At 61.7% G+C, this 24,833-nt stretch overlaps 1 protein-coding gene across 10 annotated transcripts in view; it reads right to left on the bottom strand.

Moving 5' to 3' along the window:
* Window positions 1-11,827, bottom strand: part of Vav2 (vav guanine nucleotide exchange factor 2) — a 123,719-nt gene extending 111,892 nt beyond the window's left edge. The window contains exons 1-2 of one of the 10 annotated variants that reach the window (XM_048813381.1): window positions 11,694-11,827; window positions 5,577-5,693 (exon numbers count right to left, since the gene is read on the bottom strand). In XM_048813381.1, the coding sequence (XP_048669338.1) occupies window positions 5,577-5,693; window positions 11,694-11,750 (174 nt within the window). In that variant the 5' untranslated portion in view covers window positions 11,751-11,827. Of the gene's footprint in view, window positions 1-5,576; window positions 5,724-6,966; window positions 7,175-11,693 lie in introns of those variants that run through there. The other 9 variants (XM_048813376.1, XM_048813373.1, XM_048813380.1 and 6 more) reach the window with 9 other exon arrangements.
* Between the last annotated feature and the right edge of the window lie 13,006 nt (window positions 11,828-24,833).

Below are 24,833 nucleotides of genomic sequence, written 5' to 3'. Positions count from 1 at the left end.
CCAAGTCCGCTGAAAATTACGGCAGGACTCCACACGACCAGCCGTGCCCTGTCCCACCAACAGCTGCCTCCCGTGGTGACAGCGAAGCAGGAGGAGCAGAGCATATGGGAAAAAGCCACGTGACCCTCCGCTGTCAGCAAGACCAAAAGATGACCCGGGCTCCACAGTCACGTGGCGCACTAGGCACGTCCCCACTCCGCCTTCATCTCCTTCTTTATTTCTTCAGGTCCCTGCAAGATGCAGCCGCTCGTGGGTGTCAAGGCCTCAGCACGTGGTGCCTGGTGACCACAGCAGCGACTTCTCCCCCGGCGAGGGAAGGGCAGAGGGGCTCGGGGATGCCGGGCAGAGCCTGGACCCAGGCACCAGGTGAGCTGGTATCACAGCCAGCCCAACACTGCTAAACCACCCAGGGGCTGTCCCTCCACCCCAGCCCTCGCCCAGGGCCGGGCTGAACCACTCAGAAGCTTCCGCGCTGAGCCCAGCAATCGGTCCTCGTGAGCACTGACCAGGGGAGACAACTGTGGGGAGGCAGGCGCTCTGCAGAACGCAGGCAGCAGAAGTGGCAGGGCCTGGGCCAGGACCGTGAGGGCCCCCCGCAGCTACTGGGAGAAGCTTCCAGGCCCACGGCAGCCAGTGATGAAGGGGCAAGGCGTGGACAGCAGAGACGCGACCGTGGCGGCTGGGGGTGACAAGCAGGCCAGGCAGGGTCCAGGGGGGACAGCTTGTCCTCTGCACCCAGAAGGGCCCTGGCTTCCCTCCTGCAGGCCAGAACTCCACCCGGGCTGCTTAGGAGACACCCCTGCCCTGTCCTCTGTCCTGGGGACAGACGTCCTCTCCCAGGCCCTCGCTGCAAGGGGGGGCTCTGGGCGGCGGCTACACCCTGTGGGCTCCTCCCTCAACAGCTCAACAGACCAGGAAGTGAAGGCTTAGGGAATGTCACAGCTGGCCAGCGATGGGACTGGCCCAGTGCCAGCACGTGACCAGACACTACGGTGGTGAGGCCTGCCAGGGCTGCAGCACCCTCCCCCGGAGCTGGCACAGCCCAGGGACAGACAGAGAGGGATTAGAGACCCAGGAAGCTCCCAGCCATGTGACCTGAGCAAGCAGTTGCCTGCCCTCTGCGAAGCTCAACTTCCGGTCTGTGACACAAAGTGAGAGGGGGTCCCGCGGGGAGACGGAGCAGCCTCCAGCAGTGCCCGCCTCTCAACACGGCCAAGGCCGCTGTCCTGACCAGTACCATCTGCCGAGGCAGGGACTGGGTTCCCTGAGGAAAGCCACGGGAACTCTGCAGCCTCCCCAGGAGCCTCCTCCGAACTCCCGACGGGTCCCCAGAGGACCAGCCAGGGCTGCCTCCCATGAAGCCCCCGCCCGGCCCCGACCCTGGGCCCTGCAACCTGGACAGACCACCCAGCATCAAGACCTGAGGAAATGAGAAATGCCCCCCCAGACGGCCGGCGGGGGCAGGCAGGGGCGACTTCACAGTCAGTCACTGGCCAGGCGGCCACGGCGGCCAGCACAGGAAGCTCCCCGGACACCACTGATCTCGGCGAAACCTAATATCTTTAATGCAAGCCTTCGGAAAAACACCGGGGAAGGCAGCCAAGGGGACGACTCCCAGGACCGGCTTTCTGGATCCCTCCGTGCTGCTGAGGCTTGCAGGGCAAGGAGCCAAGAGGAGAAGAAAATACCAATAAACACCACGAGGACCACGGGCACTCCTCGCCACGCCCTGAAGCAACGCACAGGAGGGCAGCGGCCTCCCCTGGGCACCCACAGGCACAGCCTCAACAGACCACGTCTGGGCAGTGGAGTCACGCCCGAGCAGTATGGATGGAAGCCCTGCCCCACCCCGCCCACCTCCCCTGGGGCTGCATGGGTGACAAGGGTGCCCAAAGGCAGGTACGGTGGACAGCCACCAGCTTCCCAGGGCTCGCTCGCCCCAGGTCCCCTGGCCAGGGAGCAGAGAGACCTGGTCAATAGGCTGGGATAAGGAAGCCCCTGGCTTCTGCCCAGCTCGGCCCTTTGGGCCCAAACAGGACAGGGAAAGAGAAGCCGAGGGCCAGGAAGCAGGGCTGCCCACACCCTCATGTGGAGGCTCTTCTTGGTCCATAAACAGAAAAAATACCAGAGGCCAGCCTGGACAGGGGGGTGGGACTGTCAACCCTATCCCACTCTTCATGGGGCACTGCAGGGTCATCCTACAAGTGCAGGACCCTCCCACCATGAAGCTCTGGTCATGCTGAGGTGACCACAGCCAGCCTCAGGGAGAGGCTCCAGGGTCTTCGCCCTCCCACTCTCCTGCTTACTAATTGTAAGGTCACTAATCTGTGTGTCCTGTCTCTCCATTTAATCTTCAGCATAGTCAGCACTTTATACATGCTTAGGACATTACACGCTTAACTAATGGTTGGCTGGTGGGTAGTCAGATGGGTGAATGGATGGATGGATGAGTGGATGTTTGGAGGGTCAGTATTGGATGGATAAATGGATCAATGCATGGTTGAATGATGGATGGATGGATGATGGTGGATGGAAGATGGTGGATGGGTGAATGGTTGGATGACAGTAAATAAATGCATGAAGGAATAGAAGAATGGATGGTTGAATGGATGGAGAGGTGGACAAATCAAGGAATGGACAGATGGATGGTGGTCGAAAGGTGAGAGTGAATGGATGGACAGATGATTGGTTGGACAGTTGGTTGGATGGATGTAACGGCTGGCTGGCTGGATGGATGGATGGATGGATGAGGGTGAATGGGTGGTGGTTGAACGGTTAATAGTGGATGGATGAAGGGATGGGTGGATGGATGAGTAGATGAATGGATAGTTGAATGGATAATGAGTGAATGGATAAATGGATGAAGGAATGATGGATGAAATGAGGAATGAATAGATGGGCAGATTATGAATGAATGGACAGTCGGATGGACAGATTATGAATGAATGGATAGTCGGATGGAGGAATGAATAGGTGGATGGAGGAATGAAAGTCGGAGGATGGATGGGTAGATACTTGGTTGATGAACAGTTGGATGAATGGATGGATGAGTAGAGGAATGGATGAATGAGTGAATTAGTCAATTAATACATTTAGTCTTTCCAAGGAACAACTCAATCACGTAAGAAACTGGGGAAGCTCAGAGTTAGCTATTTAGGAAACAAACAAGAAACCCAGAGCCTGGGCAGGACCTGAAACACGCCAAACCTTCCTAAGTAACAGAAAAGATGGTACTTTCTAAATCAGCCTGATCCTGAAGTACCAGCTCTTCCCTAAGGGTCCTTTCATGCCCCAAATCCAACAAATGTAAGTGGGAGAGGCCAGACAAGGAGAAGTGAAAAGAGACCCCCCCCCCCATCCCGGGCCCACACCTCTCAGCAGACTGGCCAGTCGATCCCAGATGCTCACTAATCCCAGAACAAGGCCCGACACCTCAACGCGGGCCCAGGCAGGTTCCCTCGGCAGCAGAGGTGGGAGGCCATGGAGACTGACCCTTTGCCTGGAGTGACATCATCACTTGCACTCCCTGGCTGGGCTGGGCTAGGGGCTGGAGTCCAGCCTAGCTCTGCTCTGAGAACCAAGTGATCAGAGGGAGCGCATGTGGACACTCAAGGCTGTCCCTCGTCCTGTGGCTGCCATCCCTGTCCAACCATGAAGTCACAGTGACTCATGTTTCAACTCAGGCCCCCCCTTCGCTGTGGCCTGAGGTCCAGCCCACTGCCTGCTCACAGCTCACGACAGCAGGTGCCAAGTACAGCAAAGCCCCACCACCGACCACAGTGAGGCAGGCCCGAGACCAGAGGGAGGCCCCAGGATAGACCCGGTGCAGACCAAGCCACCTCCTCAAAACCTCCGATGGTAACAAAGGCGTCCCTCTGCAAGCCGTCTGGCCTCACCACTGGCCACTGCAGCAGATTAGAGCAAAATGAAATGACACACTGAAGCTGCTAGGCCAAGACCCGAGCGTGGCCAGGGGGTCCATCTACTCCTTGATGCATTTATTTTCAATGCCAGCTTTGCCTGTGAGGGGTGGGCATGTCCATGGACATGTGAACACATGAATCTGTATCTGTCTTTTTTTTTTTTTTTTTTTTTTGGTACCAGGGATTGAACCCAGGGGTCCTTAACCACTGAGCCATATCCCCAGCCCTATTTTGTATTTTATTTAGAGACAGAGTCTCACTGAGTTACTTAGGGCCTTGCTTTTGCTGAGGCTGGCTTTGAACTCTCGATCCTCCTGCCTCAGCCTCCCAAGCCACTAGGATTACAGGTGTGCACCACCGCACATGGCTATGAATCTGTATCTTAAATGTGTGTTTATGCACAAGTGTGCTAGTGTGTGTGCATCTGAAGACATGCAAGCTGTGTGTGTGCACAGGAGTGTGTGTGTGCACAGGAGTGTGTGTGTGTGCACGTGTTCTGGCCTCCCCCGGTGTCCGCCCATCGCCTCTCCCTGCCCAGGGCCCTGCGGACAGCTCCGTCTCCACTGCTCACACAGCTACAGGGCAGGAGAGAATTCTCAGCCATTTCAACAGACCTGCTGGAACTGAGAAGCCACTTACAGGAAGAGAAACCAGCCTGGCGCCACCCAAGCTCTGCTGCAGCCCACTTGGCACCAAGCTCCCTGCACACATCTGTGACCCGGGACCTCGGGGTGTCAGGCAGGAGATGGACAGAAACATCCAGGAGCTGGGGACCAGGCTCTGAGTTTTCTTACGCAGCACTGGGATGGAACCCAGGACCTTGCGTATGCTAGGCAAGAGCTCCCCACTGAGCCACGTCTCCAGTCCCAGAGACAGGCTCCGAAGGGGTCCCCAAGTCTCAAGTCTAGAGAATCCCGGGACTGAGCAGGAGACACACAGGGCCCAGTGGCTCATGGGAGTCCTAGTGTCACATGCCCCTGTGACAGGCCAGCACTGCAGGGAGGGGCTTTCTGGAGCTGACTTCTCAGATCTGCAGCCACAAATACAAAACCCACCCTGCAGCTCAGAGATCACACACCCAGAGCATGTCCCAAGTCCCTGACAACAGTCCTCAAGAAAGGAGGCAAGGGGCACCTCGGCCACTTCCCACCAGCAGGTGGGAAGCGGCTCCCGGGGAGTCGGGGGAGTCCAGGGAGCAGCTGTCTGAGAACCCGCAGCAGCAGCAAGGAGGCCAGGCCGCATATGGGCCTCCAAGGGAGGCCAGGCCAGGGGACCACCTGGTTCCCGGTCACCTTCAGCTAGGCGCCATCCACCCAGAACATGACAGAGCCCTGACCCTACCAGGTCTGGAGTAACCGTGCTTGGACAGCAGGTCACTCTGTACCCAGGCGTGCCAGCGAGCCGCGGCCTCCACACCTCTACACCTCCCCGCTCCCACACCAGCAGTGCCCACTAAGGTAGACTCAGACACCTGAGGTCACCTGACTGACAGGAAGGATGTCCCACCTCCCACCCGACACGCAGACCTGGCGTCCACACCTGGACGAGCGGGTTGGTCTCAGCTCAGGTTGGAGGTGGCGGGCCGTTCTGCTCACATGGCCCACCCACACTAGGCCACCACATCGCGTGCAGCGCCTGGAGTAGCCCACTCACCTTCCCGAAGTCTCGGACGTCAAAGAGGTCAAAGGGGTCAAACAGCTCGCTGCTCCTCAGCCCAAACTTGTCATGGCAGACTTTAAGGAAGGTGCGGATGTTCTTCAGGCACAGGAACTAGGGGCAAGAAGAGGCACAGTGAGGCGGGCACACAGGGCACAGCACAGCAGGTCTGCCCCAGTGCGTGCTCGGGCACACTCCTGCTCCCCACACAGGACATGGGCCCGGGCAGCCGAGGAACCCCACCCCCAGGCTGGGGCAGTCGGGCCTGGCCGGAGCCACCAAAACTCCACAGCCTCAGGCTGGGCCACTGCAGGCCTCTGGCCTCCCAGGCAGAGCTGCAGACCCAGAGGGCCCCTGCACTGAGCGGGACCACCTAGTCAGCTAGGTCCAGGCCCGACAGATGGCCTCCTGGCTTGTGTTGGACCCACAGCTCTGCCCAAGTGCCTCCAGCACACCGGAGGCTGCCAGTCCTGGAGGAAGAGACTCCAGTCCACAGGGGCGCGGGAGCACACTTGTACAGACACACAGGGGCGTGCACACACACACACGCGCACACAAACACACATGCACAACTCCTCCCTAGCTACTTCACAGGCAGCAAACCCACAGCCAGAGCCATCCCAGGAAGCCACGCTGGACCCAGGGAACGGCCAGCCACAGTGGCGGGTAATGGCAGCCAGAGGTCAGCATTCCCAGACAGACATCTGGGTCACCTCCTCTCCACCCACCACCCCCACAACAGAGCTCCAGGCCTGCTCTGGGCTTGACCGGGCAGGAGGTGGGGAGGGCAGTGGTGACCAGGGCGGCATCTTCCAGTTCTCACGGAGAATCCGCTGGTAGACACCCTTATGGGACAGCAGACAAGGAAGCTCAGTGCAGGCTGCTTCGGGCCCCAAGTTCAAATCCTGTCTGCCATCATTAACAAGCAAGACCAGCAGGGAGTGTTTCTCCTGGAGCCTGGTTTCCTGATGCACCTGCATCGCTGGGCTGGTGACGGCCCTGAGGGCACCTGGGTACACACGGAAGCCATCATCCCCTACCCAGCTGAGCATAGGCACAGGGCAAGGACCCCAGCACACAGGGTCCCAAAAAATTCAGGACTCCAGGCCAACACCACCGGTAAACACCCCCCACCGGGGATAAACAGCCTGGTCAAGAGGACAGAAGGAAGCCTGTCCCTGCTCACCAGACGTTTAGACTAAGGACAAATCTGGATGAAGGACAACCAGGAACCAGCGCCCGAGAGCTTCGGCACAGGTGTAGGTCGGCGTGAGGCCAGCCGCACTCCGGAGCCCCAGGCCACACGCAGCTCAGCCCCAGCAACTGGCCCCCCGCCCGGGGCCACTCCATCCTGAGCAGGCAGGCTGTGCTCACAGACGACGCTGACCTGCTTCCTTGACCACACAGTTGTTCCCAGTGTCTGTCTGTCCATCTCTGTACATAAGATTTCTTCTCAGTATCTGAGATTCACCACAGGCACGATCCTCCATTACCCCTGCTAAGAACAAGGCCAGGCATCCAGGGCCAGCGCCACCGTCAACACCCACAGGGTGCCGTGTCCAGACCTGACCTGCACCTCTTCACTGGGTAAAGGACAACCACGTGCCTTCCTAACAAAAAGGGTCTTTAAAAACCTGGCACAGGGTGCAACCCAGGGTCACACGTGACTTCAGGGCTCACGGGCCTTCACTCTCCACACCTGAGAGTGAGGTTCTGGGCCGGACTTCCCAGCATGACGGCAGTGTCCTTCTCTTCACTAGGACAGCCCCTGAACGCCTGTCCAGTTAGAAATGCGAACTCTATTTGATTTTAAGGAAGTCAAACTTGCAATCCGCACGTGACTTCTCACTGCAGTGGCGACACCGCAGTCTGAAATGACCCCGTATCTGTCCTCTGCCCTCTGATAACTCTCAGGAACACAGACACAGAAGGACAAAGAATGGGTTCCGTCACTCACCCCCAGGCCATCAAAATTACAGCCACAGAGAGCAAGTGGGGTGCCGGGAGCGGGACGGGAGGCAGGGTGTGGCAGGACGGACACCAGCCCAGATGACGGGAGGCTCCTGGAGGGCGAGCAGGCGGCTGAGGACAGCTGGGAATCCTGAGGACAGTCAGTGTCACCTCACCAATGTTCTATCACAACAGAGTTCAAGAGAGACACGGAGACATGGACGGGAGGGACACAGCCACGGGCCGGCATCACTGAGGGTCACCAGCAGCCACCTGAAGCTGGGAGAGAGGCCTGGACACTTTCCCTCTTGGACCCCCAAAAGTATAAGCTGAAAGCAGCTGACCCCTGGCCTCACACTGGGACGGTGCGTCTGTGGCCAAGCCCAGGCCCAGGCCGCCCAGCGCAGGCCCAGGCCGCCCAGCCCAGGCCCAGGCCGCCCAGCCCAGGCACTGGCCACCCAGCCTAGACGGTGGGACGAGGGGACGGGCTGGACCCCGGAGCACTCAGGCCAACAGGGCTCTGCGGCTCCCAGCCGGGCTCAACCAGCCTTGCGTGTGGCTCCTCTCCGACCCCCACTGCTTCCTCTGACTCCCCCTTGGCCTCCCACATTAGAGCTAAGCACAGGTCCTGACCATGATCCTGGCCAGGCCTCCTCCGGGGTGGTGTCTGCGGCCTGGCCCGGCCCACCCTGGCCCAGCACGTGGACACTCCAGCCAACCCAGCTCTGGGAACCGCTCCCAGGGCAGTGTCCCCCGGGAACCCCCGTCCAGCCCCTGGAAGAGAGCTGGGCAGGCAGACGCAGGCTTCAGGGCCAGGACAGAGAGCCCAGGGACAGAGAGCCCACGCAGGCCACGCACTCCCTCATAGAGCCCTCCCGACTCTGCTGCCCGGCACGGTCCTTCCTGGCCTTTCCAGAACGCGTCTCACCTTACACAGAGGGAAGTGGAGGCATTAAGGACCTCGGTGCCCAACCGGAAGGTGGCAGAGCCCAGAAGGAAGCCAGGCCTGCTCCAGAGCAGAGCCCCTGAGGACAGCCAGGCCTCTCCACCCTCCAAAGCACCGCTGAGAGTGGCCAAGTCCACTCCCACAAGGGCCCATGTGAACAACGAGCTCCACGGCCACTGGCCCCTCTCTTGCTGCACCATCAGGGACGCAGAGGCCAGAGGTGGAGAGGGACCACAGAGGGCTGTGTGGCAGGGAAGGGCCAGCCGTGTCTTCATTGCCGGCCCCTTCCCTTCCCTTCCCACAAAGGCGGGCAGCGGGCAGCTGTTTCTGCCACTTGGGTCCCTCCTCCCCACACCGTCCCAGGACTTAGGAGGGCAGGTGGCCAGGGCCTGGCTGGTCAGAACCCCACAGCCACAAGCAGCAGGCCCAGGCTGATTCTAGAATCGTCTCCTGAAGGCCTGGGAGGGACCCGGGGCCGAGGCCGCCACAGGCCTGCCTCTTCCACATGGGCCTAAGGAGGACAGAGCGGAGGGGAGGGGCAGGGGAGGCCAGACCCTGCCCGGCTGAGGCCGAGGTTCCCAGTCCTTGCCCGAGCTGGGGTCTCCTTGCTGCCAGGGAAGGCCTGAGGTCAGCCCGTCCCATGGCTCCGGGAGCAAGCAGCTCTCTGCTCTCACCGGCCTATCCCAGCCTATGGGACCCCACAGGGGCCACCGCGTCACCAGCACTGTGAAGCAAGCACATCCCCAGAGCAGGCCCAGCCGAGGGCCCACAGGAGGGTCTGTCCCCAGAACACTGGCCCTGTCAAGGCCCCGGGAGGCTTTCCAGCTGGCAGACAGCAGGGCCCACTGTGTTTGTCAGGACACTCAGAGGGGGCATGGCCACCCTGCCCCCTGCACTCACAGCCCCACCCCAGGGCAGGATTCCGCCCCAGGGCAAATGGTGCTCCGCACAGGGCTGGTGTCCACCACACAGGGTTGGTGTCCTCCACACAGGGTTGGTGTCCTCCGCACAGGGCTGGTGTCCTCCACACAGGGCTGGTGTCCTCCGCACAGGGCTGGTGTCCTCCGCACAGGGCTGGTGGAGAGGCGCCGCGGTCTGCACACTGGGAACGCTGCCACTTCACTGGCCATCCACCAGCCCCTGGAGCCCACAGGGCTGATTCAGACCAGGGCTAGGACGCAGGCGCCACGCCCAGCTGCCCACCACCTCCCAGGTCAGCTGGACAATGAGCCCAGATCACTGTTCACTGTACTCTTGATGGACCCAGGGCAGCAGGGGCGAGGATGTCAGAGGCCAGCTGAGCCACACAGAGGCCACCAAGTGCACCTTTGAGGGACACTCTGTGGCCAAGTCCACATGGCCTCACCACAGCCACTTCTCAGTGAGCCTCTGAACCAACTGGCCAGGACGGGGTCAGCCCTCCCTGCCCCAGAGGAGCACGCAGCCACCTAACAGGGCCACCACCAGGCGGGGGCAGCCTGGGGCTGCACAACCTCGTCACCCCCGTGCTGCTGGGGACAGAAATGGCACAGGCCTGGCCCCCATCCAGAGCTCAGTCCTTGTGGACACCCTCAGGCCCCAGGGCTGCACAGACCCTGCCACCCCGTCACCTCTGTCACCCCATGCTGCTGGGACAGGAAATGGCACGGGCCTGCCCTCCCTCCAGAGCTCAGAACATGGATGCCCTCAGGCCTCAGCACTGACCGTGGGTACAGACAGGAGGCTGAGGCTCAGAGAGGCAAACCCACTCACAGGCCACGTGTCCAGCTGGCTTCGGCCAGAGATCTGCAGTGTGGGCACGGGGGGCCTGGGCACTGGTCACTGGGTGGCAAAGGGCAACAATGGGGTAGCACCATGCTGTGTGGGCAGCCCAAGTCCACAGGGAAACAGTGCGCCCCCATGTGGCTGCAGGCCCATGGGTGTGGAAGTCCTGCTTGCCAAGGGAAGAGCTGCTCCTCCAAGGCCCCTGGACGCTGTGGCCAGCTCCCACCGTGTGGCCACCAGGGAGGAGCAAGGTGCCAAGTGCTGCTCTGGGGACGTGGTCACCGCTGGTGCAGCCCTGACCTCTGGTTCCAGGCCCCTCACTGCCCACACTCAGGATTTCACCTAACAGCAAGGGTCCAGCCCAGAGCTCCAGGGGGCCCTCCCAGCGTGGACCCTCTGGGAGTCTCGATGCACTGACTCATGACAATCACAAAAGCTCCGCTGTGGGGAGGGTTTCCCAGAACACCAGGCGCTGGGCCAGCAGCCTCACTGGGCTGCTCACAGCAACCCCGGTCATTACAGCAACTCTCTATATAGAAGAAGAAACAGAGGTTCCAAGAGCTCTCCCCCGTGCCTAAGGTCACCACCAAGGGTGTGGCAGAGCTGGCAGCAGATCTGGAATGCTTTGACCTTCAAAGCCAGATCATGACCTTCACGCTATCCTCTGTAGTTTCTGAGCAAGGGTAGAACATGCTTTGTTTTCTAAGAAGAAAAAAAGAGTCCTTTCAGGAAAGTTAAGTCAGTTGGGAGGACTGGAAGACCAAGAGTAGCTCAGCCCTTGCACCCCGTAAAGAGAGCACCTCAACGCCAGCCGTGGGTGGTCTGGACTGACCTTCTGCACCCAATGACTAATGGGCCCGTACCACTCAGCCCACGAAGACCCCAGCTGTGTCTCCACGTTCTGTCATGCGCAGGCCGACTCTGAACGACCCAGCCTGCAGATGAGGAGGGGGACCTGCGACCTGACCCAGGCCTGTCCCCCAGGTGTCCTGGCCAGCAGGGTCAGGACAGTGTTCAGCCGGGACAGGAGCCCACGGGGGAGTCCTGGGTGGGCTCTCGAGACCCCACCCCAGCACGCCAACACACAGCTCCTCGGGGGCTCTGGCTGGTGTCTCCCGACAACCACTGCCACCTCTCACGGTCTCACCAGCCCCAGCCCCTGTGCTTGGCCACATCCAGCACAGACCAGAGTGACCTCGCCTGGCGGCGACAGCTGAGCCTGCCCCACTCAGCACCTGTGATCCTCTCCGTGCCTCAGTTTCCCACCTGTTACATGGGCAATAAGACTCCACCTGTCCACACGCTGGCCTGTCGATGAAGACAGGAAGCCACAGCTGACGCTGGGCCACCTCTCTGGAGCCCAAGAGGTCCCCGAGTCACAGTGGCGGGAGGGGCAGAGGCAGGGGGCTGGCCCCGCAGCCTCACAGAAACCGGCACGCACGGCTGACTCTCACCAGTTCACGACCAGCTGCACTCAGGAAGCCACCCCCGCACGGACATGGGACCTCCATTTCCACCGTCCCCTGGCCTCTACAGCCGAGAGCTGGGAGGAGAACTGCCAGCCCCACTGCCCTGCCCCAGAGACACTGGATGCCATGCCCAGGAGGGCCACCACGGCCCGGCCCTGGAGGCCTAGGGCTCCTGGAAGACCACCGACCTCCCTGAGGCAGGCTGCCGTGCTCACTGCTGCCACACGGAAACCCCGGAGCGCAGGACGCGGCCGCCTTGGCGCACGTGAACAGGTGGCCGGGCCGGGCTGGGCACGCTCCACCGCACGCGGCCTCTGCTGGGGCGGGAGGGAGTGGCGCGACTCCCCGGGGGCTGGCTGTGAGCAGCCAGGAGGCGAGACACTGGGAGCGGCAACGAGGAAGTTGGATCGACAGGAAGTGGGAGAGGAGTCAGCGTCTGGTCGTACTGATCCACGCTCGCTCCAAAAAGAAACACTTCAAACAGCACCGTGACCACGAACAGGTGCCGCTACGGCTAGAACGGTTCAGCGTGACCCTGCGGCAGGCAGGCAGGTGACCCTGGGGTGACGAGCTGGCCACTCGCTCCACAGGACAAGCTGAGACCACGTGCTCTCTCTGGGGCCCAAGTAGCCCAGACCACAAACGGATGGCAGAGGCCCAGGATCTGGTAAAGGAACAAATGAGTGAAGGTCTGCGGAGCACTCCCAGGTGTCCCCGAGCACCCGTCTCTGTCCACACCTGCATTCCACATTCTCTGACCACACCTGGAGTATTGGCAGCCATCCCCACCTCTGGACCCTCACTTTCAGAAGCACCTCTTCCAAAAGCAAGCAGCAGGTGGACCTGGGAACTGGTCACGACCACGGCACAGCCCACGCACCTCCTGCACGGCCAGCCAGATCTCCACCTGCACCCACTCAGACGAGGAAACTGAGGCTCACGGGGACCGGATCTGACTAGCTCTGCTCCAGTCAACTCCACAGCCCTGGTCATCTCAACACCACCAGGCTCCCAAGCTGTCACCTGGGCCACCGTGATGGCACCAGGGCTCCAGCACTGAATCTGCAGAGCCCCGGACAGCAGTGGGTCCCGGGGAGCCCCCCAGGCTCCAGCTCCTCCCCAACCCCAGGCAGAAGGGCGCAGCCAGCTGGACGATGGGGGATGCAGGGATTCCATTACCCCTGGACGACTGGATGTGGACACCTCCTTGGCTCAGGCCCCCTCTCTCGGCTGCACAGGCCCCAGAACAAGGCACCAGCAGACTGAGTGATGAACAAACGCTTTTTTGCAGGGTCCAAGTGACCCTCTCTGGTGTCCAGCAGGGAGGCCACGGGCCCCTTCCTGCAAGAGCTGCAAGTGGGACCTTCCAAGGCCTCCCCCAGCCAGGGATGGCACGGCGGGCGAGCGGAGGAGCCGCCTGCCTCAGGGAAGGGCTCTGCAGGAGCCAGCAGTTTGGCCCACGGGGCCAGGTCCTCAGGGCTGCAGAAAGCACCGAGCCGCGGCGGGCCTGGCTTCTGCACTTGGCCGTGTTCCCGGCACTCCACGCCTCACCCGAGGGAGGCCAGCACGTCGGTGCCCTCCACTCTCTCCCATCAACGGGGTCCGCCGAGCCCGGGCGTGTGCCGGTGTTGCCCAAGCCCGACACTCACAGCTCTCCCGTGTCCTGGTCCTACAGGAAGAGGAACGTCTTGGGGACCACCACACTCACCTAATGGTGAGGGGAGAACCCAGGGCCAACCCACGGGCAGGAGGCGGACGGGCCACGGGTCAGGGGAGGCAGAGCAGCACAGGGTCTCCCTCTCTGACTCTGATCCAGGCTCCTGTGCAAGCCGGGCCCTCCCTCCACCCCACGGAACGAAAAGCCCAGTCCTGGAACCAGGCGCCTGCAGACTGACCACCACAAGCCTCCTGGCCTGACCGTCCCAGCCCTCAGCTCTCAACCCCCACCTCTGGACCCCTCCTCCTCCAGGGTGCCCTGACATCCGGCCACCTTCCTGAGGCCACAGTGGGCCACCTTCCCCATGGGTTCACCCAACGCAGCTGGTGACTGGATGCCACAGACCAGCTGCTGCTCTGGCACTTCTGGGAGCTGAGCCTTGGACCACGCCACTCCCGTGGCCTGAATGCTATTCTCGTCCCCATTTCCCAAACTCTTCTCTTTCCACCCAGCTCCTGAGGGGTCCTGGCCTTTCCCTCTGCCCTGCCCACTCCTCCACCACCCTGCCTGAGGTCGCCTGAAGCCCGGCCCACCGACGCCTGGTGGAGCTGTGAACAGGAGGGGGCTTCCCAGAGAACCTGGAGAGCGGCTCCACAGGCTGGGGCAGGGCCCTGGTGGCCTGGATCCAAGGGGCCTGGTTTCTGAACCAAGACCCCAAGCTCTTAACTCGAGAAAACCATGGCAAGGGTGCCTGTGACGGAGGGTCCTGCAGACCCCTGACGCAGAGCCTGCCTCTGGACAGGCACCCACCATGGTCTGTGCCTGCCCTTCCCACACAGACAGAGCTCTGCGAGGCGCCCGCGCTGCCAAGGCATCGGAATCATCAGGACCAGCAGGAATGGAGCCCAGGAGAGCCAGCACCCAGCTCCCGGCTCCAGCCAGGGTCAGCCTGTGTCCACTCACACCCCCGACCACAGGCAGCTCGTTCCAAGAGGTCAAGCAGCCCGCTCTGTGGAAGGAGCCGCCTGGCAGACAAGCAGCACATGCGCCTGGGGGTGCCACACTGTGAGGCCACCAACCCGCACCTGACCTTAAAGCACCTGCTGGTCAGCAGAGCACCCCACTCTCGGCTCTGCAGCCGGCCAGTGTGCGTACCGCAGGCCAGGCCCTGCTGCAGAGCCCCAGCCCGGGGAAGGCAGGCGGGCTTACTGCAGAGCCAGAGCTTGGGAGGAAGGCATCTGCTCTCCGCCCACCACCCTCCAAGCCCCATGCTGAGGCCAATGGCTTGTTTGAGCCTCAGGGATGAAGAGTGGACCACAGCACCAGGGCTTTGGGTCAAGGTCAAAGCAAAATCGTTCTACAAAGCCAGCAGGAAATTGCTTCTCTAGAATCTCCAGTAGGGCCTCCACCCCTGACCTGGTTCTGAACGCCACAGGAGGGAGGGCTGGAATCGCCCTCTCGCAGGCAGGCATGGCTCAGAGGGACCACCCAGAGGCTGCCAGGGCTCCTCCCGCCGTGCCCCCATCCTCGGCACCCCCACTACAGCAACGCAGCCACAAGGGCAGCGCAGGCCCACAAGCCATCTGTGAAATCGCCCTCACTGCCACTTCATCCTCTCCATCTCTTCTCCCCTCCAGAAAGCGGCCTCCAATGTCACCCTCAGAGCGCCCGTTCTCCTGTGCAATCTGGACGATGCAGCACCACGCAGAGCTGAGCAGGGCACCCTCGGCTATTCTGTTTCCCCGCTGCCCGCTTAAATTGAAGCCAGAGCATCCCTTAATGGCCAAACGCACCAGATTATCGCTCTCCTGTCTGAATGAAGGAGCCTCGCTGTCACCCTTCCTGCTGAGCCAAGACGTGGAAGGAAAAGTGTGATGGCAGCAATGGGGGCTCCCAAGCAGGAGGGCAGACCCAGCCCTTCCACGCTGGGAGCAGGCAACAGCCATCCTCCGTGAGCCGGAGGGCCCAGGCCAGCCAGGGACGCAGCAAAGCGTGGACAGCTTCCCGACAGCAGCTGCAGAGGCCCAGGGCTGGCACAGCAAAGTGGGGTGGGCAGCTCTGAGCAACTTCTAACCCTGAAGGGTCGCTGCTCCCACCAGGTCCCCACGTAGAATGCCTGCCAGGGACGCGGGAGGAGCCTGGAGACCTTCCCCAGCCTCCGGGGTGCCTCCACGGCCCCAGCCCCCAGGAGCGGCCCCAGCCCCCAGGAGCGGCCCCAGCCCCCAGGAGCGGCCCCAGCCAGAACTCCTTGGGGGCCAGAGCCGATTCGCCAGCCTCGTCTGTGCCCCCAGCAGCCGTGCGCTCCAGAGTCCCCAGAGGACTACAGCCAGGCACTGGACAGCCAGGCTTGACTCCCACTCGGCCTGGACCCTGGGACCCGTCAAGAGCCCTCTTGGAGCCTCAGTGTCCTCCTGGGTCACAGCTGGCAGAGCACCCCACAGAGACCTCTGCCATGGTGGGGACATACTGCTGTACAGCTTGCTTCTGGACTGTCCCCAAAGGCCTGCTTGGTGAAGTCTCTGGGCAGTGGCAGAACCATCAAGAGGTGGGCCTGCACGGAGGCCTTCTGGTCACTGAAGGTATGCCGAGGGGCTTAACGGGCCCCCAGCCCTCCTCCCCCGTTTTTTTATTTCCTCATGTCCTGGCCATGAAATGAGCAACTCTGCTCCAACATATGTTCCTGCATGATGTGCTGCTGACTCAGGCCCAAAAGCAATGGGGCCCATCAACCACGGACTAAAGCCTCCAAAACCATGAGACAAAATAAACCTTTTCCTTTAATGAGCTGATTGCCTCAGGTATTTTGTTACAGTAATGGAATCTGACTCACACACTTACTGTTACGGTGGGAATGTGAGGTGCCCCCCAGAAGCTCCCATGTGGGACATGCAAGAAGGTTCAGAGGAGAAGTAATTGAGTTATAAGAGTCTTAACCCAACCAAGTGAATTAATCCCCGATAGGGATTGACTGAGTAGTAACTGAGGTGCTAGGGTGTGGCTGGGGGTGGGAACTGGGGCCTGGCTTCGGTCTATACTTGTATCTGGCCAGTGGAGCCTCCCCCTGCTTCCCGACCATGATGTGAGCTTCTCCCCTCTGCCACCCTCTCCCACCATGAGGCTCTGCCCCACCTGGAGCCCTGAGGAATGGAGCGGCCTTCCATGGACGAAGGCTCTGAGACCCTGAGCCCGCCGATAAACCTTTCCTCCTTACGTCGTTCTGGTGGGGTCCCTGAGTCACAGCAGCGAAAACAGCTGACTAAAATGCCTACTGAGCAGGAAGACTGCACTACACACTTAAGGTGGTCAGCTCTGCCCATGGGAAAGTGACCACCAAGCGGACACCACGCCCAGCTTACAGATGAGAAGAGCAAAGCATCTGGAGGCCCAGAGGCTCACCCAGCTCAGTGGCGACAGCAAGGGGCCGTAAACAAGGGGCTGGAGGAGCCAGAGGAGGACCCGGCATAGTCAGCCTGGGGCGCCAGATGGCACAATGCCACTTGTTGGCACCCACTGGGCAGAGGGAGGGGCGGGCTCTTCAGGCTCCTCCCCCAGGACCTCACTACCCCCAACGCCCTCCCAAGGCCTCCTGCCACGCCACGTAGGGGGCACACAGTCACTGGCAACAAGGGCGGGGGCTGCTGGTGACCTACGGGGAGAAGCCTGCAGGTACAACTAAACCAAGGCTCTCGAGGTCGTCTAGGCCACCTGGTGAGGAAGAGCCTCACAAGAGAAGGGAGGAGAGGGGCCACGCGGCCACGTGAAGACGAGGCAGACACTGCAGCATGTGGCGGGAGCCAAGGAGCACCAGGACCCCCAGGGCACAGAGGCAGGGAGACCCCACCCCCGGGGCCTCGGGCAGCCTGGCCCTCCACAGCTGCACTCTGGACTTCTGGCCTCCAGAACTGTAAGAACGTCAGTCCCTGTGGCCGCAAGGCCCCGGCTGTGCTCATCATTAGGGCAGCGCCAGATGGCCACGGCTCTGAGCCTGGTGCCCTCGGCCCTGTGACACACATGCCCACCACCATGGGCACTGGGCAAACGCCACGGGGTGGATGGAGGAGCGGGTGAGCGAGGCTGGGAGAGAGACTAAGGCAGAGTCCTCCAGGACTCTCCAGCTCTGCCAGCTCTCTGCACTCACACTGTGCAGGTTACTGTGGCACCCTGCCTGGTGCCAGACCCCGGGCAGCCACTAGGCCTCACCAGGCAGGTTCCCCAGACCCCGGGCAGCCACTAGGCCTCACCAGGCGGGTTCCCCAGACCCCGGGCAGCCTCTAGGGCCTCTCCAGGCGGGAACCCCCAGACCCCGGGCAGCCACTAGGGCCTCACCAGGAGGGTTCCCCAGACCCCGGGCAGCCACTAGGGCCTCACCAGGCGGGTTCCCCAGATCCCTGGGCAGCCACTAGGGCCTCACCAGGTGGGTTCCTCACCCAGGCCCCCCCAGGTCTCTTTGGGGAAACAAGCCCCCAAGGCACCCCCAGTTGGGCAGGAAGTCAAAACGGCCTATGTGGGCTGCACGCTGGACGCTGTGGTGTCTAGCTCCACCCTGAATTGGGGTTGGGGCACAGAGAGGGGGTGGGGCAGGCCCAACCAGCTTTCAGTCAAAGATTTGGGTTCACCCTGGATCCTCCCAGCCAACCTCCCGGGGAACCCTGCCTCTGACCACAGCCCCAGCTGCCCACAAGTCTCAGGCCCAGACCCATCTGTCCAGGAGCTACCTCCATACAGCCACAGGACTGCTGGTCCTCATGGGCGGGGCTTGGTGGGCCCAGCTGGTCCTCGTGGGGGACTTGTGTGGGCGCTGCAGGTAGTGGTGAGTGGGTCTGGGGAACTCTGCCTTCATGCGGTTCTGAATTTCTTCTCTGGTTTGGGTTTTGGTTTCTTCCCCCATAGATAGGTCCCAGACCTTGAACTTCTTGAACTTCTAAAAGACACCTGCCTTTGGGGCCGGGGCCAGGAGGAGAGGACCCCTGAGTGTATGACAGTGGCCACAGGCACACACAGGTCTCTGGGCTTCACCTTCCAGATATTCAGAACACGGGCCGGCTGTGAAGCTGCACTTTCCGGAAAGTCCAGTGGCACCAGTTCCAGGCCCTCAGAGGGAAGGAGCAGGGGTGGGAGGGGGCGCCACTGGTGCCCAGCGAACAGCTGGGCTGCGGGTCAGGAATGTGGGCAGCTGCAGGAGCCCAGGGTGAGGAGCAGCCCTGGGCCTGGGGCCCTGGGGAGTGCAGGGTGACCGCCCAGCTGTCCCCCAGCAGGAAGGTTGGGCCTGGGCTGCTATTCCAGATGGAAGCCAAACGCCTGCCAAGGCCCAGCAGCTGCGGGTCACCAGGAGGGCAGGCTGCAGAGGGCGGGGCTCCCACCTGCAGCAGCCTTCCCTGGGCCTCACCTGAGCCCTGCAGTAGGCGAGGCCCCTGCCCAGTCTGCCAGGGCCTCGGCCGACCGCTTCTCACTTACTGTCCCTCCTTGTGCACCCTAGGCCAGGACGGTCACCCCGTCCTACCAGGTGGGAAGGCCGAGGTCCAGACCAGCACTCAAGAGCACCCCTACGCTGGCTTACGGCAGGTCCTGCCTCATGTGGGCCGGGAAGGAAGGGTCTGGACACGGCTCCTGGAGAGTTTGGTTTGGGTTTTTCCTCCAATATAAAAATAAGGGGAGGGGGCTGGGGCCGGGGCTCAGTGGCAGAGCACTCGCCTCGCACACGAGGCACTGGGTTCCATCCTCAGCAGCACACAAAAATAAAATAGAAGTATCGTGTCCATCTACAACTAAAAAAAGTATTTTAAAAAAAGTAAGAGGAGGGAAGTGGGCCTCGGGAACCTGCAAAACCCCCGCCCTGCACCGCCACTGGCCACAAGGGCTTGGCTCTGTCCAGCTGCTGACTGCTCTTTCTCCAAGGGGATGGTTGGGAATGACACACGGGAGTGACAGGAGACCCTGGGTGCTGGCACCTCCTCAGTGACATGGTGTCCCCAGCTCACCCCAGGGATGGGGAAGACCCCTGGCTGGGCCAAGCATTTCCCCTCCCACCCTCCCCCAACCCCGCCGCTGGGCATCCCGGCTGTTCCCACAGCTCCTGCGCCTCTCTTTTGTGCGGAATGAACAGCTGTGGCCACGACAGGCTTGCCCCGAGTTTGAGGGGCTTTTCCTTCAAAGCAATTCCCGCAGTGGGGCCAGCGGTCCCACCCTTCCCCCCACACTCTGTATTGGTGCATCACAGTCGTTGGTGGGATCTGTTGTTGCACGTTCACACACACACACACACACACACACAAATGCAGAGTCACAATACAATCTGGCCAATGTCACTCCCCAGCCCTTCCCCCTCCCTCCCCACATGCCACCCCTTGGTCCTCTCCTCTAGGGGTCTCTGATCTTTCATGAGACCCCCCATCTTCCTCTTCCTATCTTCCACATGAGTGAACACATATGACCCTGACCCTCTGGCTCTGACTTACTTCCCCTAACATGATGATATCTGACTGCATCCATTTTCCTGCCAAGGACACAGTTTCGTTTCTCTTTTCGGCTGAGTCGAGCTCCAGTGTGTACACACGCCACATTTCCTGACCCCTTCATCCGCTGACGGACACCTAGGCTGGCTTCAGCTTGAAAAGGCCCCACCTCTGTTATAGGGGGCTCCAGGTGTGTGGTTCCCCATTGAGGGGTAGGGACAGGGGGCAGGGGACCTGGTGCCTTCCAGGGCCCTGGGGAAGTCATCCCAGAGGCCAAAGCAAGAAAGGAAGGAGCCTGTGTCCCCTTGAACACCAAATGTCACACTGGGCACGGAGGGCCCCCCTCAGCCAGGACACCCTTCCCTGCCACACTCCGTGACCATCCCTGTCCAAGGGTCTCTGGTTCCACCAGTGGAAAGGGCTGAGCCAACGTGGACTTGGAGCACAAGCCCATCGCCACCTGCCTTCACCCATTCGTCCTTGAATCCTTTGTCCATCAAACTTTGCCAAGTCCTACTTTGTGCCAGGCACCAAGAAGAAATGCGCCATCCACCAGCCATGGGAAGGGGGCTACCCCCAGGCTCCGAGGCTGAGCCTGCGAGGCAGTCCTGCCCTGCCCTGCCCGGCCGGCCCAGGAGTTACTTTCAGCTGGAGGGGCAGGTGGCCAAGGGAAGTGAGAGGGCAGCCGAGCAACGCAGAGGGGCGAGACAGAGCACAGCGCCAGCTGCAGCCACCAGGAGGGACGCAGAGGCCAGCCCCGATGACAGGCCCCCACAGACCAGGCTGGATGGGGGACTCCAGAGCAGCGCCATGGGGAGTGTGACTCCACAGCCGGCACCCCAGCCAGCCCTCCTGGCTCCTATCCAGGCTTCCTCCTCCCCTCTCCACCTCCTGGGCCGTGGGGCACCCCAAGGGGCTCCTCTCACAGCCCCTCCCCAGCCACCGCCTTTCTCCCTCAGCTCTCCCCCCTCCCCCCCAAGTACTCCAAGGCAGGCCCTGAAGCCCACAGCCCCCGAGCCATAGCCCCCGAGCCACAGCCCCTGAACCACAGCTCGGAAGCACCAGGCTCCGAAAGAAAGAGGGAGCCATGGAGGGGTGACCTGCACACCACTCCCACCACACAAGGAAGACGTCCACCCCGCCAGTCCCTGGAGCCTGCTTGGGCAGCATCTTTGCAGGTGTAACTGTGGTCAGGATCTCAAGATGAGGTCACTGCAGGTTAGGCAGAACCTGACCCAGTGACCAGGGTCATCTTAAGAGACGGAAGAGAAGGACACAGTGAGAGGCCACTGCGGTCAGGGCTGGAGAGATGTGACCACAAGCCCAGCAGCCCCTGGAGCAGCGGCAGGAAGGGCCCCCCTGAGCCTGGGAGGGACCGCGCCTGCCCACACCTCGGCTCTGGACTCCTAGTCTCCAGGACTGGGACAGAACCATCTGGTTGTTCAAGCCACCTTGACTGCAGGCACTGGCCACCAGACAGGGAGGCCGAGAAACACCTGCCCCAGCCTCTGGGCCTCACTGGTAGGCAGCACCAGGGGCTGTGCCCGCTGCTCCACTCTAGGGAAGAGGACTTGGCACCAGCAGCCCAGGAGCCAGGGTGGGGTCCACAGTTCAGCAGCCCACGATGCCAAACCCCTGTGGGCCCTGAGACTCTGAGCCCCCTGGCACTGCCCAGTGCACGGAGCCCTCCAGGCCCATGCCAGCCCAGAATCCTGGCCTGCGGGAACTCAGTCGCTCTGCCATCCCATTTCCAACTACAAGACTGAGTGCTTGCTACCAGCCGTCCACTCCCTGGTCCCTGGCAAGGCCTCCCAACCCCTGTGAACAGAGGCCAAGGCAACTGGGGAGCCACTCGGGTAGTGGTATGTAAAAACCCGCTGCTGCCCCCACCCTAAGGGATCACCGTGAGGGCCTCCCAGGACCCCCAACAGAGGACCCATGCACAGGAGGTGCTGCAAACCAGGATCCACAGAACTCCGCCCCCCAAGGCCTGGCTCCACCCCGCAGGCCCCGCAGGCCCCGCAGGCCCCGCAGGCCCCGCAGGCCCCGCAGGCCCCGCAGGACGGGGCATGGCTCAGCAGAGCTGGCCTGGCGAGCAGGAGGCCTGGGTTCGATCCCAAGCCCTGGAAAACAACAGGCACTGCCCGTTATTTCTCAAGCCAGGAAGTCAGGCTCCTCTGGTGGGGACAGTGGGCAGTGAAGTGCCTTATCCCCTCTCCCTAGGAGGCAGCTCACTCGCCTGCCCGCAGGGATTGGCTGGGGAGTGCCACGAGCAGGGAGGTTCATAGGGGACCTGACGTTGTGCCAACCCCAGAGCCAGACTTCGCTACACCCTCTGAAGAGCACAGGGATGATGATCCAGAGATGGGGTCCTGATCCAGAGATGGGGGTCCCAGGACAGCTGCAGCTCCCCAGCAAGCCCCGCAGGAAGAAGGGCTCTTTGTCAACAAAGCCAAGCAGGGTGCCTGCTGCCTCTGGAGCTGGACAGAGAGGGCCGAGAGTCCACGGTGGCCAAGGAGGCCCGGGCAGCAGGATGGATACAGTGGTGCTCTCACAGCCAGTCTCTGGCCTAGCAGCCAGATCACCAGCCTCTGCAGGGTGGAGTCCTCCCCACAGGCCTCTGGGGACCTGAAGACCAAGGCAGCCCCTCCCGCCCTTTCCCCACACCCACTGGGGCAGGAGCAGCCAGGCCCCTCCTCACACAGCCCAAGGCCTGGCTGGAGAGAAGGCGAGGCCTGGGTGACCCGCTGGGGGTCCAGGTAGCCAGGCGGACCACTGGCGCCCGTAGGATGCTGGGGCCAGAGTCGGGCTCATCTCCTATTTCTAACCCATACTGGCAGGGCAGGGGGTCAGGACCTCGGCAGAGCTGTGGGGAGCAGGTGCTAAGCCCCCTGGGGTAGAGCACCGCAGTCAGTGCACCCAGGTCCAGGGACAGCTGAGTGCTCAGAGCCACTCCCAAGGCCACCAGGTGCCCCTGAGACTCACCAAGAAGCACCCCATCCAGACTCCCCAACCCAATAGGATCCATGCCTGAATCTCAGCACTGTCCCTCCCACTTTGACCCTGGGGACACGCCATCCATGCCCACTGGATGCCTTCCTCGGGTGGAGGGCTGGATGGGCCACCCCAACTCTGAGCTCCAGCTCCTCCGTGTGACCCTCTCTAGCACCGGGGTGCAGGGCCTCCAGATGTACCACCAAGCTGAGAGATGGACGCACAAGGGGCCAGCGCCACCCAAGGCCTGTCTACAGAGGCAGAGGGAGCTGGGGGTGCAGGCTTGGTCCTCCACACTGCCCTGAGCTCCAGGGGTGGCCCATCCATCCAGGCGCCTGGCCTGCCTCCCCTCCAACTCCCTGGACCACCAGACCCTGCACCACAGAGCCGGGGCACTGAGACCGGGCTGCAGTGCGGTGGCCCTCTGGGGGCTGCAGACAGGCCGGGTTTGCCAGGAGCCCTGGGGAGCCAGCTGCCCCTGGCCAGTTTCCAGAGCTCCTGGTTTAACACGGTTTGTTTCCGCTTCCTGCTGCACCTGGCTACAGGCACCTTCCCCGCCTCACAGGCGCTGGGCAGGCTTTCCCCACGCCCTGGACACCTCCCTCTCCACGGCGCCGTGGTGGCCCGATTCTTCCAGAGAACTTTTGCTTCCCCATAGAGAGGTCTGCCCTCTCATCCACCCTGGCCAATCTGGTCTGAGTCTCTCTAGCAATTCAGACTTAAAGGTGCACAGTGCTCTCGTCTCGAGGCAGCGACCCTGACTATCATGAGAAGGAGGTGACCAGGGTCCGGGATGGGGGACTTGAGGCTAGAACTGCACCCACGTATTCACCTGGTCAGGACACCACAGGCAGGAGGAGGGAGCCCAGGAAGATCTGCGAAGAATTCTCCCCCACAAGGATCAGCAACCCAGCACGGACCCAAGCCCTCCACAGCCAGCTGCCAGGGTGACCCAGGAAATGCCTCCAGCCGTGCTGAGGGACAGAAGGAGGGAGGACCAGGGAGCAGGAGGCCCGGGGCTGCCTGGGGTGGACAAAGGCGGCACAGCCCAACCCTCCAGAGCCCAGGCTGCAGGAAGTCAGCCACCAATGGCCATCTCCAGGGGGCCTGGGAGCTGAGAGCCACACCCAGGGTCAGCCAGCAGGACGTGGCCCTCCCACAGGTGGCGTTCAGTAGCCTGACCTGGAACAAGAGTGCAGGGACCGGGGCGGTGGCTCAGTGCCAGGTGTGAGGCCTGGGTTCAACCCTCAGCACCGCATATAAACGAATAAGTAAACAAAATAAAAGATCCATTGGCAAATAAAAAATATTAAAAAAAAAAAAAAAAGAGCGCAAGTGCCCACTGCGTCACACCGGAGTGTGGGAGAGGTAAGGCAGGCGCAACGTCACACATCACGGGAAATGCTGCCCCTGAAAGTTGGTGCAGCCCGCGGCCAAGACCCACCTGTCAGCGACGGCAGAATGAGAAAAATACATTGTCTCAGAAAACGCAAAATAAGGTGCTCAGAAAGACAGAGAGGCCAGGCCTGCCAGGGAAACTGGGGGGCACTGGCACTAGTGACCTTCCACAAGCACGCGTGTGGACGCAGGAACACACAAACACACACCCGAGGCGTGTAACTTTGAAGGTCTATATTTTATTTAAAAATACAGTTTTTTAAAGGCCATTAACCCCCCCCCAAGTCCAAGGGCTCAGAAAGGTAGCCCCAAAAGCTCTGCAGCCCCCACACAAAGACCTGAAGGGGAGCAGAGCACCCATAGGGCACATAGGGCCAGTCCCTCAACTGGGGGTCAGCACAGGGGCCTGGACAGACTGAGACCACACTCCAGAGGGCAGCACCCACACCACCTGGGACCAAGTCACAGGCCAGCTGCCCCCAGTCCCTCTGCTCTGGTAGCTGTGCCACCTCCTGTCACAGACCGCTGTACCCAGAGCCTGATGTGTCAGCCACAGAGGACGGGCAGCTGCAGAGCCAGCCGCCTCGCTCTGCCCGCCCCCAAGTGACCACGATGCCGCCTGCG

This window comes from Marmota marmota, unplaced genomic scaffold (genome assembly GCF_001458135.2).
Source record: "Marmota marmota marmota unplaced genomic scaffold, marMar, whole genome shotgun sequence".
Classification (NCBI taxonomy): domain Eukaryota; kingdom Metazoa; phylum Chordata; class Mammalia; order Rodentia; family Sciuridae; genus Marmota; species Marmota marmota.
Note: the sequence above shows the minus strand (reverse complement) of the source record. Positions and strands in the feature narration are given on the sequence as shown.